Below are 16350 nucleotides of genomic sequence, written 5' to 3'. Positions count from 1 at the left end.
ACACATACATATCAGTCAAACTGTGGTTCCTAATGCTAATGTTACTTTAAAAAATTGGCAATAAAAGGTCCTTCTTTTTCTTCTTATTAGCAGTGGCTGTTACTATTTGGTTCTTGGCAGCTTCCTTTTACTACATAATTTCAGAGGCAGATAATATATTAGTAATTCAAAAATACCAGGGAGGTCAAATTGTTTACCTGCCTTAAATCTTTCCTTTTGCAGTTGTCTCAGCTGCAGATTTCTGGCAAATATTTGATTACGCAGTTTTGTCATATTTCCCAAAAACAATTAAATAATCATTACACTATAACAAGTCTTCACTCCCCACCACAATTCATGGACAAGCAATAAATCATAAAACAGTAGATTAATGACACCTCTGAATTTGCACACTTCAACTTAATTATTTATTTATTTTCATTTTGTTTGTACTTCCCAATTCAGTCACAGCTTCTCATGGTTTAATACATGCGTGCTAATAGACACATATAAGTAAATTATACTTACATGTAAAATTATACTTATACTGTAATATTAAATTACAATTAAAAAATAAAAATATGAAAAGAAAAATAGAAGGTGAAGAAAAGGAAAAATAGAGAAAAGAAAGAGAAAGAAGAATATATTAAAGAAAAACAGAGAGAGAGAGAGAGAGAGAGAGAGAGAGAGAGAGAGAGAGAGAGAGAGAGAGATGACTTCCCCTTCATCATAACAAGTACATACAAGTTTAGTAACTTGTTACTTTTTCTTAAAATATAAAAAAATGATTTTCCTACAATATATCCCATCTCTTATCTATAAACAAATCCTTGTCACTCCAGGGAAGAAATAGTGAACTAAAAGACTTCAGAGGAAGAAGTGACAAATTAAAGACTATAGTGGAAGATCAGTAGACCGACTCTAATTCCTCTCCAGACAATGAGAAGACTTGAGATCAACTACAAATGCTTCAGACAGTTGCTCCTCACGAGAGGAACAGCAATCTCCAGCAGCTTTAGATCTCTGGGGACATGACACTGGGTATGCATACTTCCTTTTCTAATCACTTTCAGAAATTCCTTGTTAACTGTTTTTCAGCTGTTAGGAACCTTTGGATCGACAACATTTATAGCACCATGTGAATTTTCTTCAATCCTTAGCAAAATGTATGTTTAAAGACTTAAAATTCTTTTAAGGGTGATTAGAACTTTGATTCTGGAATCTGGATTTTGGAAAGTTACGAATGAACTAAGGGTCCAGTTGGATTTGAAATAAGATTTTGGAATTAATTGTAAGAATCCTTTCCATTGGAGAATCCTTTTGTTTCAAATTCTTTAAAAAGTGATAGAAGGAGATAGGAGGAGACTTAGATGATTTGATGCTAGAGGGAATCAGAAAGAATTAGAAGGAATGAAGATTACACTTAAAGAAACTAAAGATTAAGATTATTACAAATAATGGAAAGAATAATATATCCACCTGCCCAATCAACTAACCTATTAAACTCCTGAATGGACACTCAGAAGGAAACCATTTTCAACAACATACAGAAAGGTAGAAGTGAGGTGCTTCAAAAATCAAAGATGATTGATTTTTACTATATGGCATCAAGTTGATTTCAATTCTACACCCACTTAAAATTACATGGGGATTTTCTAAATGCATTTCAAGTGCATTCACAAAGGAGGCAGGCAAGGCAAATGGCACTTATATCACAACCTAAATTCTGCCTCTTGTGTGCAACATTATGATGTAAACATGAACAGCACACTTTTCTTTGTTTTGGCAATACTGTTTAGTATATGTTTAGTAGAATGATAAAGGGAAACGGACTATGGGTGATAAATAGAAGAAAATAACTGCAAGAAAACTATAAGGAAAAAAGAAAAAAATTATATGCACAGAAATGCTTGTAACAATAAAAAGGCACTGAGTTTTAGAGATTGCTATTGATGCAAAATAGAGTTTAGCTATGTTTCTTTTATTAACTCATGCCTTTGTTGGTTCTCTTATTTCATTTCTGTGCTTTTTTGCATAACAGTCCTTACCTTGAGAGTGAATAGTATGATGAATATATAACATGATGGATAATGAAGAAGAACTTGATTAGAGATGCCAAGTGGGAATATGTTTAATCTCCATTTATCATTTAGTATAGAGGACTTTATTCTCTTTAGACTCACAGTAGTAATGACAAGGAATATTTTTCACTATCAGCACTTGACTCAAGTTGCTGTTGGTGTTTTACTGTTCAACAGTAGGTATTATTTATTTTATTTTTTGTATAGTTTTAATTGCAGCATATCTGAAACTTGGACAAAGCAAGATAAAAGAACACAAAGAACTTGAACAATACACAAAAGCTTTGGTATAAAATTTTTCTCAGGTTGGGAAAGATATCGTTTACTAGAATCCAAGTGAAATATAGTAGCATAATGCCATAACTAAAATTTGTGCACCCAAATACCAAGTGTAACTTTTCCTTTCCGAAAGTGCTTCCCATAGCTGGTCCTCTCATGTCCATTCAAAATTAAAAGAGATGTTTTCAGAACGGTCTCCTAAGGAATGCAGCTGTGCTCCATTCCCAAGCAGTTTTCCTGTGCTTGGAAAGGAACAGCGAACTTTCATTCTGCTGAAGCATACTCTACTCCCCACCCATTTGGCCCCCAGAATTCATGGCAGACTTGTACCAAAAGAAATTCTCAAAGCATAGTAATGGAGTATTGAGATGGCATCTGATATCCCAATTGTTTTCCATAATGTCTCTGCAGAAGTGGAGATATGCTGTTTAGACCCCCTAGCAGAGATAGAAACTCATCTCATTCAGCTGCTTTTGCAGTAGTCTTAACCAATAATCTTTTGTTTGATTCAAGTCCTCTTTCACAATGAAAGTCTGTGGTATGGTGATTAAAGGATAAGTCTAGGTTCTGGGAAAACCTACATTCAAATCCATCTTAAACATTAACAGGAAACTCATTGCGTTAATCTCCCTCAGCCCAGCCTAACTCATAGGACTGCCATTGTATGAACAAAACATAGGGAGAACTCCAGATAAGTCTCTCAGGAGACAAATCTAACAAACCAAATAATAAATTGCTTCTTCATAAAGAGCAACATTTCAGCATGCTTGAAAATAACAGTTTCATTCTGGCAAAACCAGACAGTTGACAATATAGACTGATAATTCATTCCAAATTTAACATTAACATCCAGCGAAGAATCTATTTCTTATAAACACAATGCTTGCATGTATTTTATATAACAGGTAATATAATACAAATAAGGCTGTAATTCTACAGTTGTTGACAAATAACCCATTTTCTGCTTGTTTTGCTTGCAAAAGATCTATCGGCCCCTCTCTGCCCATCACTTTGTCTTATTAACTGGTGAGGAGTATATATGGGATACCCGTTGAACCATGCTTCAAATCTGTTCTCAAAGACATTTTACCTAATTGGTTATGCAAAATTTACATGAGATTGAATTTCATTTGGCAGAAAAAAATTTCCAGGCAATTCTCCCTGGCAATGAAATTGACAGTGACACGTGGCAAGGGGCGCATATTCTTTTGTCTCACAATATCTTTCCAATAAAAGAAGGAATTCTTTGTCCTTGCTGTCAATATCATCTAGCCAAATCTAATTGGATATGAGTGTCTATGATGTCATCATGTTTCCTAATGGTATCTTAGCAGTGGTGGGATTCAAATATGTGAATAACCGGTTCTCTGTGTGGATGCCACTTCCAGAAGTCCATTCTGGGCCTGGGCAACAAAAAATTAGCTACCGGTTCTGCCCAAGTGGTGCAAACTGGCTGAATCCCACCCCTGTATGTTAGGAAGGCCACTGTCTTTCATGCTCAGTTTGAATATCTGAATAATACTAATGTAATTCTCAGGGTTTCCATAAATATCATAGGTACTGTGTTACAGTGATCAGTTTTAGGTGCATTTTAAGTCACCACCCTCTTTCAGTGCAATCTATTCCAGGCAATTATTATTGTGAGGGGGAAATTCAAGAACAGAATAGCATGTACACTATGGGGAACTTCTTGCACAAATGGATATCACTCTAGTGAATACTACAAGTCATACAAGTCATAACTGAAAGTTCAATATAAATATTATTGTGATAGCACAATTGAGGAGCAGTGAGAGACAGTTTTGGCAACATATAGCTTTCCCAAAGAGAGGCCCAGATTAAGAGACTGAGCAGTCCTGAGCTGGATGAGGGAAGAGGAAAGAAGTTCAGGGTATATCTGGTAGGCTCTAATATAGCTTAAGTCTGACAAGATTTTGTCCATTAGATGTAAGCAAATAAAGGATTGAACTCAATTGGATTTCTCAGTGTTGTTTATATAATAATAATAAAGTTGGAAGGGACCTTGGAGGTCATCGAGTCCAACCCCCTGCTCAGGCAGAAAACCCTATACCATTTCAGACAAATGGCTGCCCAGTCTCTTCTTAAAAACTTCCAGTGTTGGAGCATTCACCACTTCTGGAGGCAGGTTGTTCCACTGGTTAATTGTTCTAACTGTCAGGAAGTTTCTCCTTAGTTCTAGGTTGCTTCTCTCCTTGATTGGTTTCCATCCGTTGCTTCTTGTCCTGCCTTCAGGCGCCTTGGAAAGTAGCTTGACTCCCTCTTCTTTGTGGCAGCCCCTGAAATATTTGAATACTGCTATCATGTCCCCCTTCATCCTTCTCTTCATTAAACTAGACATATCCAATTCCAGCAACCGTTCCTTATATGCTTTGGCCTCCAGTCCCCTAATCATCTTTGTTGCTCTTCTCTGTACTCTTTCTAGAGTCTCAACATCTTTTTTACATTGTGGTGACCAAAACTGGATGCAGTTATTCCAAGTGTGGCCTTACCAAGGCATTGTAAAGTGGTATTAATACTTCACGTGATCTTGATTCTATCCCTCTGTTAATGCAGCCCAGCACTGTGTTGGCCTTTTTGGCAGCTGCAGCACACTGCTGGCTCATATTTAAGTGATTGTCCACTAGGACTCCGAGGTCCCTCTCACAGTTACTATTATTGAGCAAGGTACCCCCTATTCTATACCTGTGCATTTGGTTTTTCTTGCCTAAATGTAGAACCTTACTTTTTTCACCATTGAATTTCTGGGCTTAGGGTTGACAATTATGTTATTATAGCTGTTGTTCTCTCTAACCAGCTTGAGTTCTAAACAAAAAAAAATGTATTATGTTCAAGCGCAAAAATACAGAAAGCAACTTTTTCCATCTTTTGAAATTCATTTTTTAATTTGAAAATTAATTCTTGTACTTACTCAGAAAAAATATAGACACTAAATACAGTGAGGCTTATCTGCTGGTAAATTACAGAATCCATGTGATATATATTGGTATAGAGACAGAGACATAGATATACACAAAAGAGAAGACATACCAATGCTTTTTTGTCACACTGTTGATTATTACATCACCTCACCATTTTTTAAAAAAAATAAGAGAGGTTTCCAAGCCAACATTCATGCCTTACAGCCTTTTGTTTTTGAAAATAATCCACTCACCAGAATCTTTGTAGTGTAAGCACTGTTGATGGCAATTGCATTAACCAACAAATCCATTGTTTTGGCTGGAATAGAATCTGGATCAGGGATCTCTTTGTAATAGACATCTCCAATAAAGGCTTGTACTACTGTCATTCGGTTAGTTGTTAATGTCCCTGTTTTATCAGAGCAGATGGCTGTAGCATTTCCCATAGTCTCGCATGCATCTAAGTGACGGACCAGGTTGTTATCTTTCATCATTTTCTGAAAGGGAAAGCATACAGATCAATATTTCATTCTTACAGAATGCATAATCATTTAAAAATAATTTTATTTTTAAATTTTATAAAATATTGGTGTAAGACAATAACCTTATATAAATTAAAAATTAATGTGCTAACAAAATCAATTATAGTTATTATTGATAACAGTCATATATGCTCAGGTACACAAAATGCATTTGCATTCACTTCCTGAAACTGTGAAATTAATATGACTCATATATATGCCAAGAGCCACTCAACAGTGAGATGGGTGGCACATAAATTTAATAAATAAATATAAGTAAGTAAGTAAATAAGTAAATAAATAAATAAGATGATTTTGAAACTTTTCAAGAATATGAGGCAAAGAATTTTACAATATTGAAAAAAGGAAGACATAAAGTGGCTACCTATTCATTGCAATAAAGTGTCAATAATAATTTTAAGTTGCCTCTTTGATTATTTCTAGCAAATAGTCTTCACTAGAGTATTAATTTTATGTTAACAATTTCTAATGAAATTGTTCCTTTACCAACATTATTAATTTAATAACCTTTCTCCAACCTGTTACCCTCATAATGCCCTGAAATTAAGTATAGGTAACCCCCAACTAATATTAGTATATTAGGGTGCCCCAGGGCTCTGTTCTGGACCCAGTGCTCTTCAATATCTTCATCAACAATTTGGACAAGGGGATAGATGAGGAACTCATCAAATTTGTGGATGACCCCAAGCTCGAAGGAATAGCCAACACTCCAGAAGACAGGCTTAAGGTACAGGAGGATCTGGACAGATTTGAACACTGGGCGCTATCTAACAAAATGAAATTCAAGGTGAAAAAAGTAAAGTTCTACATTTAGGCAAGAAAAACCAAATGTACAGGTATAGTATAGGGGGTACCTTGCTCAATAGTAGTAACTGTGAGAGGGATCTCGGAGTCCTAGTGGACAATCACTTAAATATGAGCCAGCAGTGTGCTGCAGCTGCCAAAAAGGCCAACACAGTGCTGGGCTGCATTAACAGAGGGATAGAATCAAGATCATGTAAAGTATTAATACCACTTTACAATGCCTTGGTAAGGCCACACTTGGAATAACTGCATCCAGTTTTGGTCACCACGATGTAAAAAAAAAATGCTGAGACTCTAGAAAGAGTGCAGAGAAGGACAACAAAGATGATTAGGGGACTGGAGGCTAAAACATATAAGGAACGGTTGCTAGAATTGGGTATGTCTAGTTTAATGAAAAGAAGGACTAGGGGGGACATGATAGCAGTATTCTAATATTTCAGGGGCTGCCACAAAGAAGAGGGAGTCAAACTATTCTCCAAGGCTCCTGAGGGCTGGACAAGAAGCAATGGATGGAAACTAGTCAAGAAGAGAAGCAATCTGGAACTGTGGAGAAACTTCCTGATAGTTAGAACAATTAACCAGTGGAACAACCTGCCTCCAGAAGTGGTGAATGCTCCAACACTGGAAGTTTTTAAGAAGAGACTGGACAGCCATTTGTCCGAAATGGTGTAGGATTTCCTGCCTGAGCAGGGGGTTGGACTCGATGACCTCCAAGGTCACTTCCAACTTTATTATTATTATTATTAGTAGTAGTAGTAGTAGTAGTAGTAGTAGTAAAAATTATGAACATAATATAGAAAGAAAAGGAAATGAGATGTATTCAATGAGAAGATTCTAAGGGAATGCTACACAACTGAAGAAGCTTGAGAATAAGAACCAAAAATGGAAGAGCAAATCATTAAGGAATTAAAATAGGAAATGAGGTAAGAATTAGTAAATTGATCAGACTTTAAATGGGACTTCATGCAAAATAACTGGCCTTTGTCATGCATTCTCTAAAAGTCTAAATTAGTGAACGTTAGATCAGATGGCAACAATTTCAATGGTGTAACTCTATTATGTAAAGAGGGACATCCTTTTATCTCCTTGCATTCATATCAGAGAATAACCCTGAATTCTAACCTTCCAGGGAAAGAGAAAAATTTATCTCTATCCACATCTTCCATATTATGCTTATTTCATGTATCTCCATTAGATAGCACCTAGAGAAAGCCCCAGATGATAACCCATCATTTTATGTATTCTTTTTTGTACTTTATTCAGGTCTAGAGGGGTTTTTTACGTGCTTAACCCAAACTGTACACAGAATTCCAATTACAGTCTCATCATAATTTTACATAATGGCACTAATGCATTGTCAGTTCTATTTTCATTTCTCTTCTTTTGAATTCCAAGTAAGGAATCTATTTTTAAAGCAGCCTGGGTTGACTTTTTCATCTCACTCTTCAGCATGATTGCATGCTACCAGCTTAATAAATTTTAGATTCCTTGAATTGGAAAGTTAGGATTTCTAGAGCTAACAGAATGTTGATACCAGTACAGGGATCAAACAATATTTCAAAGGTTTTGCTGCACAGACCTGAGAGCCTACTTAGGTCAAGCTATTTAGCAAAGACGAATCAAATTAAGTACAAGTATGAATAGAGACAGCAGCTGGCATAATATTAATTTAGCAGGTTGTTCTGTAAAGAAAAAAAAGCCTCAGATCAGAATGTACCTTCAGATCTCTCTCTCTCTCTCTCTCTCTCTCTCTTTAAAGGTACATGCACAGAAAGTCACTGAAAGTAATAATAATATAACAACAACAATATATTCCATGACTCTACATCATTTGTTTCCTGCCACAACTTGTCAACCACTTCATAGTATCATAGAGTTGGAAGGCCCTTAGAGGGAACTGATTCAAATTAATCACTGGGGAAATGATGTTCCAAAAGGATAGAAAAGATGGCAGTCCCTGTTAGAAAGGAGACAGAACATGTCTTTCTTGCCAGACCTAATGGATGGTTAGACATAATAGGACAGAAATGTTCCTTATAACCTGGGCACATGTCTTGAAGGGCTTTACACCTTGAATTGAACCTGAAAGCAGACTGGCATCTGATGCAGCCTGCAGAACAGAGATGTAATATGCACTGATTGAAAAGCGCATATAACTGCCCTAGGTCACTGCATTCTGTGACAGCTGCAGCTTCCAGAGGCTGCTCAAGGGCAGCCCCATATAAAGTGAAATGCAATAGTCCATTCGGGAGGTAATTAAGGCATAAGTGACCATGGGTAAAGCTCTCCCATCCAGGATCAGGCATAATTGGAAGACAGCATGAACCTTTACGAGGCTATCTGCATCATTGGCCTACAGTTCATACAGACTGGAAGTTCCTCTTGAGGCCTAGCCTGAATTTCCTTCCCTGAAATTTTAATCCAATTGTTCTGGTACTGTTCTTTGGTAAAATAATTGCACTCCCTCTTATGTGTGATAGTCCTTCAGATATTTCAAACTATATTGTCTCTGTAAGCCAAAGAAATCCAGAGCCAACCTTGCATAAAATATATACGTCAGGGAAACCTGCAATATAAGGAAAAGAATTCTATCCAAATCAATGTTTTTTCAATTACATCTTAAATCTTTATTTAATGTTGAGAATTGTGTCAGCTGCCTTTTTTTCTTCCCTACTTGACTATATCTGTACAATAAAACCATCAAGTTAGACAGTCATAATATACGGCATTACAATACTGATTTTTTTTTTTTAAAAAAGACTTCTTTAAAAACCCTCTTTTGTACAATTAACTAGTGGGACGGCTTGCGTTCAGAAATTGTGGGTGCTCCATCGTAGAAGAGTTTTAAGAAGGGATTGGACATCCATTTGTCCAGAATGGTATAGGGTGTCCTGCTTGAGCAGGGGATTGACTAGAAGATCTCCAGGGACCCTTCCAATTCTGTTATGTTGTTAGTGTTACTATCTATCCCAAAACAAACTAAAGAACACAGAGTGAAATTTGTAAGTGGACAGAAACAGTTTCCTGCGAGCCTTCAGCTTTTGTTATGGCCAGAAACTGGGCTCTGAAACTGGGCTAATACTGAATTATCTTCTGTCAAAAACCTCAGGCCACATGGACTTGGACAAGAAAAAACTAGCCTGGAGAACAAAACAGAGATTTGGGTCTTAGAAGCCTTGAAGCAGAATCTGACTGTTTTCTGAATACATTAGAAAAATTAAGCAAATATTGGCCACTGTGCAGCTTCTTATAGTATGAAATAAAATGCATCAAAGAACAGGAGACACTCCAGCATTCAAAACAAATTGTCTTCCCTCTCCACCTGCCTTCAAAATCTCTGTAGGAGCTCCACTAACAGTTAATGGCAATGGTAGAGTACAAAGTGTGCTTATCACAATAGCAAGTACATACAGCTTCAGTAATAGCATCTTAGCTCTGTAAGTAGGTAATACTTATTCTCCTAATGAAAATCTTCATTATCACTTCTTTGGCCTTAAATATTTAAGACTAGCTCCTGTTCCAACCAAATACGCAAGTATAGTTTAGTTTAATTTGCTAACAAAATAGCATTGTTTTGAAAAGATTTACTGGCAAATAACATTATCCTAAGGGGGTTCAGAGGTTAAAGAAGCTGAGAGGTTAAAGAGGCTCAGTGGTTAAAGACGCTGAGCTTGTCAGCTGGAAAGCTGACAGCTTGGATTCAAGAACTAAGTGTTGCGCAACAGGTGAACTCCCATTACTTGCCCCAGCTCCTGCCTACCTAGCAGTTTGAAACATACAAATGTGAGTAGATCAATAGATACCACTTCAGGGGGGAGGTAACAGCGTTCTGTGCGCCTCACCATGTAGTCATGCTGGCCAAATGTCCTCAGAAATGTCTTCAGACAATGCTGACTCCCTTGGCTAAGAAACAGAAATGATCAGCATCCCCTAGAATTGGGCATGACTGAAGAAACCTTTATCGTTACCTTAAATATTATCCTGAAAGAATTGTGCATAAGTTTTTTTTTTTTTTAATTTTACATTAGTTTTCAGACTGCTACTTACTTTTACAGAATAAGCAAGGGATATGGTAACTGCCAGTGGAAGTCCTTCTGGAACAGCAACTACAAGCACAGTCACACCAATAATGAAGAACTTGACAAAATACTGAACATATATAGGTGTGCATTCAGGCAGCCATGGCTTCTTCTTGACAACAAAGTTTTCAATAGTAAAGTATAGTACTAAAATGATGACAGTGATTGCTGACATTACCAAACCTGGAAGAGACAAATATATATTTTTATTGTAAAAGTATTTTTTGTGTGATGTAACAATTATCATTTCAAAAATAAAATCTGCTCTTTTATATATTACATTAGAATAGCACATTCCTGGTCTAAGACATACGAATGCCCAGAAACATGAGCAGCAAATAAATTCTTGGAGAGGATTTTTTTTTTGTATTAAAAATGCAATGGAGAAAAGAAAGAGAACATTCTAGAGCAGAGGTGTCAAACTGCTAGCCCACAGGCCACATATTTTTCAAAAAAGCATGTAATTAGCTTGCATATTTATATTCAAAGTGACATACAAACTGCTAAATTTAAATAAAATTAGTCATTTCAAGTTTTGACCGTGAAAAGTGAAAGATGGAGGATGTTTTAATTTGCAGAAATAAAGAGAACATTGCTAGATATGCACATCTAAGAGTCACTGATGTCATAACATCAGAAAGAATACAGGAATAAAGGTTTATTACAACTAGTATAGTTCAGAAATTTTAAAAATTCTCTTCCACTATATATACTTGGTACACTGTCTCCTTAAAAATGTATAATACCTAAATTTAAGAACACTGATATATGCAATACACAACTGAAAAAATGCAATTCTCATATCAAATGGGGTATAGATGTTTCCATGCTGCTCTAAAAATTTTTACTATTTCTTTGAATTGGGTTTCATTTTATAGTGACAGATGTGTAAAACATTTCATATTTGAATTTCTTTGAATTTGAAACAATCTGTTTTGAACAGAAACAGGGTATTTTAAATTTTGAACATGTTGCATATAGTCAATTGTTAATTTGACCCATATTTGTGCAATAGTAAAAGACAAAATGTTAGAATGGTTAGAATTATAATTGTGCATTCCAGATGCTATGGGGAGAAGAAAGAAAATTATTTTTCCCTTTTTCTCTTGTTGGCAGTAAGAATAGGTTTGTTGTAAACTGTGGTGATGATTAATAAATCAAAGTTGTTTGAACTTACACATCATGTTAATTACAAACCATATTTATTCTTTACACATCAGCCTGAAACCGAACAAATATATTTTGATTTAGCAGCACATGTGAACTAGTAATATGTTAGAGAGTGTTGATGTATTGCTCTCTCTCAAATTTTCTAGGACAGTTTTCTGCAAACTAATGTTAGAAATCTAACATCAAAACTGAGAAATCTAACATCAAAACTATTCTTTTACTGTGTCCTGCAAGATCTCTGCAGCCGAAGACTAAGCTATGGATTGAATCGTAGACCTTCCAGAAAGGCCTGACTGCAAAATGCAGGCTGGAATGCAGCTGCACAATGAAGCTGATCCTTTGGCCCCACAAGAAGCGGACCAGCTGGCGGGGCTGGCAGTGCCGGAGGTAAATAAGACATCCCACAAAAATAAGACCTGATGCCTCTTATTTTTGGGTTTTTCACTTAATATATACAATATCAGTATGTATCTTACCTGCTTTGCCTATTTGGACAGCCAATTTAGTTAGCTTCCCTTGGAGCACAGATTTCTCTTTCTTAGGCATGTTGGCTTTCCTCTTGTCTTTATCATCTCCGTCTCCACCTTCAGCACTCTTGAGTGGCTGCATCTCCATAGCAGCTGCCCCATCCTGCTGTTTGGCTTAAATACAAAGCAGTATTTGGGGGGATTATACATGCCTTAGAAAAGCTAAGAACCAGGATTATAATTTTAATAGAATTAACCATTACCATAAATAATCATTAATAATTCTTTATACTATAAAGAACTTTGGATATAAAATCTTTTGCTACTTTATCTTCAGCCTGGATGAATTAATCTACACAGCTAATCTATGCATTCACTACAGACTGAGTAATCTTACATTATTAAATACATTTTATATATATTATATTATATATTTTATTATATTTATATATTATATTATATATTTTACTACTTTTACAATAAATGTGTTTTATTTACAACTGCATAATCATAAATCTACCATTTCTTCAACAATGCTATGGTGTTTCATGAATTCACACAATGGTTATATATGAATTAAAAATAATAATTTAATGCTTTTAGTTTATATAGTTTTTATTTTTTATTATTCTAAACTGCTCAGAGTTATGTAAGATGAGCAGCCTATAAATGTTATAAGTAAATAAATAAAATTTAATATTTCAAAGTACTTTCAATTTTTCTCCATGACCGTCAGAAGGTGTACTGAATCTATGGTATATATACCAATGTTTATGAAGACTTCCTTTAAAATCTTTAAGGAAATGAACACTGAAGTACTTCACTTTATCATCAGAGAACTGAGTTAGGTTAGAGGTAAGTAATCTGAGATCTACCAGATTACCAGATCTGTTAATCTCCACTTCCCACATATGCTCATACACTGATTGAAGTAACTCAAGAACAATCCTAGATTAGTGATACCCTAATTACCTCCTAATTCTATAATTTTACATGTATGTATTTAAGAAATTTATATTGCTGCCAATTTAAAACAATTGTCATTCTGGATGTGTACAATCAACAAACACAACTTAATAAAAAGCCTTAAAAACAGTTAAAAATCAACAAAATAATATGCTACTCAAAACTTTTCTGTTTTTTTATTTATATTTTCTTCTTCAGTTCAAAAAGGATAATTTAGACATAATATATTAAATACATGTTTACATATCACAAATTTTGTACAGACAAATGATAAGGGAAATATTGATGTGTCACATTCTTGCTGAAAAATACTGAAAACTAAATATATGCAATCAAGTCTTTCAATGCCAGACTGTATGCATGCATGTGCATGTTTAAGATTGTGGGGGGGGTCTATCCGTGTGTTTCTATATTGTATGTATAAACCAAGATTATCACAGCTGTAGGGCTAATCCTTTCACTAAGTAACATAAATGGTTAAAATTATTAAAGATATGAGAGAAACAATTTTTACATTTTGATAAAGCTTGCTGAGTAAATAAGACTCTCACTGATGCTAGCAGAAAATAAAATGTCTTGCTGATTATTCTCTTTGTTTTCATTTTATTAAGAATTGTTTCAGACATTTCAGTTATTCAGACTAACAAAGGATATGGATTTTACTTCCAACATAAAGATTTAAACAACCACAAGCAATGGAGTTCTTTGACACTTCTGTAATAACAAGCTACTTTATTGAACGCTTTTTTTTTAACTTCTTGCTTTTAAATGAATTGCTTTTTTACACTCTCTTTTACTGTAACAATACAAAGCATTCTTTATAAATATGCTTGATCTGGTCATTTTCATGATATCGCACTTTTGCTATTCAGAATTTCATTTTTATGTTTTATCCACCGTACGTTTTTTCTAATACTTACATCACAAAACTGACAGGAGCTTCTAAATAGCCTAATTTCCAGTGATGAGATTTCTCATTCCTACCTATCTCTACAAACAATTTCTGTGGAAGGAAAGACTGACCTTTTACCCAAATGCAACTCTCAATTCGGATCTCACTAATATTTTGCTTTCTAGAGTAATTTTAACAATCTCCCTTGATATAAAGAACATTACCTTTATTCTGGCTGTTTTCCATATTCCCATCCTGCATTTTGCCTACATGATGAAAATTGTAGCAGACAAAAAAAAAAAAAAACCCAAATAACAAACAAACAAAAAAAAACAAAACACACAATAAACAATCAGTACACAGAAAGAGCATGAGAAGGACAAATTTTAAATTTAAAAAGCAATAAAAAGTATGATCATGTTTTAAATAAAATGCAATGCCCATTGAGATATTTATATGCACAAATGAACTTCCTGGACAAACATTTGCAACTAAATTAATACATTTACTACCGAAGATTTCCCCATGAATTATGTATTAATAACAGTCATACATATTTTAAGGCAGGATGGTTTGTGTAACTCAGCACCTAAATTAATCATTCCAAATTATCCAAGCGGTGTTTTTTTCAATAGCAGCGGGGGGGGGAGGGAAGCAAAGGGCGACAGACCAATGAAAGCAGCATCATGACACAAATTTTGCCCCTTTTCCATGGCCCCATAATTCAATTTGTCACTCTGACCAAGTACTGAGATCCTATGTGTGCCATTTTTCAAATGTTCCATAGTTATACAGAAGTTCCTATACTGATGTCTTATGGTAACCACATTTTAAAATACTGTCAGTAAAACTTCAAATGTATCATATTACAAAGGAGCTTGTAATGTGTTTTAAGGTCCTAGGAAAATTTGTCATCTACTGCTCCTTAAGTATTAGGATGAACTCAGCTAGAATTGACATAAAGTTTAGAGAAGAATTCAATCATCTAATCTAGTCTAGTGTAGTCTAATCTAATCTAATCTAACTAATCTAATCTAATCATGAACAAATTTTGTGTGATGGTACCAGGCTAGAGAATGGGAGATTGTGAGTTCCAGGCCCGTCTTAAACACAAAACCATCTGAGTGACCTTGGGCCAGTTATTCTGTCTCAGCCCTAGAAAGAAGACAATAGTGAACCAGAAGTCAATACTGATTTGAAGATATAATTATAATAATCTGGTTTGTAATCAATACCAGTTTATTGATTTTTAAGTCTCTTTGTCAGCTCGAAGCATGAAACTACAACGCTCATGGTACTTAAATTTCTGACCTAGCCCTAGTTCATCTCTCTTAACCCAGAGCTTTAATGTCATTTTAAAGATGATTTTTTTTTCCAAAAATTGAAAAAAATATAAGCCCAGTGGCTTGTTCTGACATCTGAAGAGTAAAAGGGCTACTAAAAGCATTTTGTAGTACTAAAACTTATATTCTCTCCAGGCTCCTAAAATGAACATTTTTCTTCTGGAATATATGTAGAAGGCATAAGGAAAAAAAACACTTCATTTTTTTTTTCAACATATAAGTCCCCTTTCTTTTGAATGTATTCAGAATAGAAGTGAAATGTCAAAGCAGTCACAATAATTTCCAGGTCATGCTGCCTGGTGCTCATCCATTCCTAAACACTGATATCTCCTAAGGCTGCACTTTGCAGAGAAATCCTTGGTTAATTTTTCCAGTTCAGAAAGCTCTACTAAAGTTTCAACAAATGCAGAACAAAAATTGCTGATCAAATTGTAAATGTGAAGCTCAAAGGCCATAAAGCTTTTAGTCCACAACAAAATCTAGGCATTGGCTCAGACTAATACAAATTAACCATTTTAAAAGTATTTTTTAAATGGTAAAGATATTATTAATATATATCAATGCTAAAATGATTAAAAGTTTATATACAATTCCAGTCTCTTTGTTTATGCTTTTTTACAATATTTCATTGCAGTTTGAAACCTAACATAAACAAAGATTGTTACAGTCATTGTATTTAAATATGCAAATCTAATAACTCTAGGTATTTATGACAAATTAGATGATATCATATGATTAGTGATATTATACATGAAAAAATAATCCAAATTATTAATAATGTTTAGAAGAACAACATTCATTAAAATTTCTGATGAAATCAATCTTCATTG

The 16350-nt window shown here is 34.8% G+C and overlaps 1 protein-coding gene across 6 annotated transcripts in view; it reads right to left on the bottom strand.

Annotated features, from left to right (window-relative positions):
• Positions 1–16350, bottom strand: part of ATP2B2 (ATPase plasma membrane Ca2+ transporting 2) — a 190080-nt gene that overhangs the window by 57895 nt on the left and 115835 nt on the right. For all 6 annotated transcript variants that reach the window (XR_005557277.1, XM_039348244.1, XM_039348240.1 and 3 more), the window contains 4 exons: positions 14402–14443; positions 12329–12493; positions 10651–10865; positions 5512–5754 (listed from right to left, as the gene is read on the bottom strand). Coding sequence is in view for 5 of the 6 variants with exons in the window: in XM_039348244.1 (XP_039204178.1) it covers positions 5512–5754; positions 10651–10865; positions 12329–12493; positions 14402–14443 (665 nt within the window). In the remaining variant the exon portion in view is untranslated. The remainder of the gene's footprint in view (positions 1–5511; positions 5755–10650; positions 10866–12328; positions 12494–14401; positions 14444–16350) is intronic.

The sequence above is a fragment of the Crotalus tigris genome, unplaced genomic scaffold, assembly GCF_016545835.1.
Source record: "Crotalus tigris isolate CLP2741 ecotype Arizona unplaced genomic scaffold, ASM1654583v1 scf7180000018125.1543573, whole genome shotgun sequence".
NCBI classification, from domain to species: Eukaryota; Metazoa; Chordata; class Lepidosauria; order Squamata; family Viperidae; genus Crotalus; species Crotalus tigris.
Note: the sequence above shows the minus strand (reverse complement) of the source record. Positions and strands in the feature narration are given on the sequence as shown.